The 2528-nt window shown below is 53.0% G+C and overlaps 1 protein-coding gene across 1 annotated transcript in view; it reads right to left on the reverse strand.

Annotated features, from left to right (window-relative positions):
• LOC104126531 (disintegrin and metalloproteinase domain-containing protein 9) overlaps positions 1-2528 on the reverse strand; it is a 33056-nt gene that overhangs the window by 11424 nt on the left and 19104 nt on the right. Inside the window, 1 exon segment of the mRNA XM_035894475.1 lies at positions 513-605. Within this exon segment, the coding sequence (XP_035750368.1) occupies positions 513-605 (93 nt within the window).

Below are 2528 nucleotides of genomic sequence, written 5' to 3' on the forward strand. Positions count from 1 at the left end.
AGGAGGACATGGACCTGTTGGAGCGGGGCCAGGGGAGGGCTACTAAAATGCTCCAAGGGCTGGAGCCCCTCTGCTCTGAGGCCAGGCTGGGAGAGTTGGGGGTGTTCAGCCTGGAGAAGAGAAGGCTGCGGGCAGAGCTGAGTGCGGCCGGTCAGGGCTTCAAGGGGGCCCAGAGGAAAGGGGGGGACAAGCTTTTTAGTAGGGCCAGCTGGGACAGGACAAGGGGGGATGGCTTTAAACTGAAGCAGGGCAGGTTTAGACTGGATCTAAGGGAGAAATTCTTTATGCTGAGGGTGGTGAAACCCTGGCAGGGGTTGCCCAGAGAGGTGGTGGAGGCCCCATCCCTGGGACCATTCCAGGCCAGGTTGGCCGGGGCTGTGAGCAACCTGATGTGGTTCAAGGTGTCCCTGCTCCCTGCAGGGGGGTTGGGCTGGATGACCTCTAGGGGTCCCTTCCCACCCAAAGCATTCTGTGATACAAAGCCAACAGCAGTTGTTGCTGTTATGACTCACCTGGCATTTGTGGCAGCATTCGCCTCTGTAACAAGAAGCCCCTGGAGCGAGCAAGCAGCTGGAGGAGAGGCAGCATCCTTCTTGGAGGCATGCCTGGAAGGAAATGATGCTCTACCTCTGTATGGCATTTTCACATTTGGATCATCTTTAGCTTAAGAGACGTGGAATTAAAGGGATTTAAGGGAAAACTGCTGTTGGCTGCTGCTCTTCAACCCCGGACATTCTGGAGTTCTGCCTTGAGGAGAAATACGCCTCCTGTAGGTGCTTTTAAAACAATTGCCATTTTTCTCTCAATGCCAACGCTTCCATCTCATCCCTGCTGTTAATCAGCCAACCTACCTGCTTCACCAGGGTGCTCAAAGAATAGGTTCATTAATGTTCCCATGCTGAGGGTGGTAAACCACTGGAACAGGTTGCCCAGAGAGGTAGTGGAGGCCCCATCCCTGGAAACATTCAAGGCCAGGTTGGATGGGGCTCTGAGCAACCTGATCTAATTTGTCTCCTTTTCTATAATTTTTCCCCTTCTTTCATACTTTCTTTCCTTCCCTTTTAAAAGTCTTTCAGCAATGATGTGGGTAGACCTGAGTGCGGCCTTGAAGGGCTTAATGGGAGCCTACAAGAAAGGTTGTCCCCAACAATCTTTTTAGCAGGGCTTGTAGCGACAGGACAAGGGGGGATGGATTTAAACTGAAGGAGGGGGGATCCAGGCTGGGCATGAGGAAGAAATTCTTTACCCTGAGGGCGGTGAGACCCTGGCCCAGGTTGCCCAGAGCGGTGGTGGCTGCCCCATCCCTGGCCACATCCCAGGCCAGGTTGGACGGGGCTGTGAGCAACCTGATGTGGTTGGAGATGTCCCTGCCCATGGCCGGGGTTGGACTGGAAGAGCTTTGACGGCCCCTTCCCACCCAAACCCTTCTGTGATTCTATGATCCAACATTTCCTTAAAAGTGCAAATTCCCAATCCCAAATCATTCAAGGTGCCAGAGCTGATGGACTCTGAACTTTGTCACATGAACAAAATGAGTTACCCAAGTTTTAAGGATGCCTGGGATGTGAGGGTATCTGATTCGTAAGGAGAGCTGGTTAATGGCTTTTCAGCATGAACCCAAGGAAAGGAGACAGGAACCATAAGGAACTGATCACACAGCGATGATGAAGAGGAGAGAATGGGGACGTTAGCAAAGACTGGAGCTCTTGGGTCGCTGATGGAAAAAACCCCAATTTTCTTGGGTCTCCTGAAGAGACCAAACTTACAATGTGGTGTTTGGGAGGGAACGTAGGATGGCGTAAAACACTGGGGAGCGTTTTAAGGCAAATGTGGGGGTGTGCAAAGCTTTGTGGGGGATGGATGGGGGGAAGAGGAAAGTCGGGGAGAGATGAAGGTGGATCAGGGAGGAAGACTTGTGGGGAAATGGAAAAGATGGGGGATGGAAGAGGCTGCTGGAAAGGGTCTCCTGGCCAGGGCACTCGCACGGCTGAGCCCTGCGCGTGACTGAGGAGAAGAGGCCTTGGAGCAGTTGTTGGAGGGACCGGGGATCAGGGGCTGTAGGTGGTGGGGTTTGCTTTTCCTTAGCGTCATTCCTTAAAGCAGGTGAATCCTCTCTATCAGCAAGGTGCAGGATGATCAGCCCAAGCCTGGAGATCACACACATGCAAACGTGGGAAATGCCGGTGCGCAGGCTGAGCTTTGGCAGAACTACGGAAGCTTCGTTCAAATAACGAATCCATGAAACCCCACAGGAAAGCTCAAACTTCCCAAAGTGCCACAGCTGCATGGATGGTGGACTTAGAGCTGTGAAGATGCCAACAGGAAAGTACTTCAGGAAAGCGCTTCTTTCATGGACTTCAGGGTAAATATAACAGAAGAAAGAACATAAATTGATGATAGGATGAGGGGCACCGGCCTCAAGTTGTGCCAGGGCAGGGTGAGGTTGGCCATGGGGAACAATTCCTTCCCCTTGGGGCTGTCAGGGGCTGGAAGGGGCTGCCCAGGGAAGGGGTCGAGTCCCCAGCCCT

This window comes from Egretta garzetta, unplaced genomic scaffold, assembly GCF_000687185.1.
Source record: "Egretta garzetta isolate BGI_Z169 unplaced genomic scaffold, ASM68718v1 scaffold1030, whole genome shotgun sequence".
Taxonomy (NCBI): domain Eukaryota; kingdom Metazoa; phylum Chordata; class Aves; order Pelecaniformes; family Ardeidae; genus Egretta; species Egretta garzetta.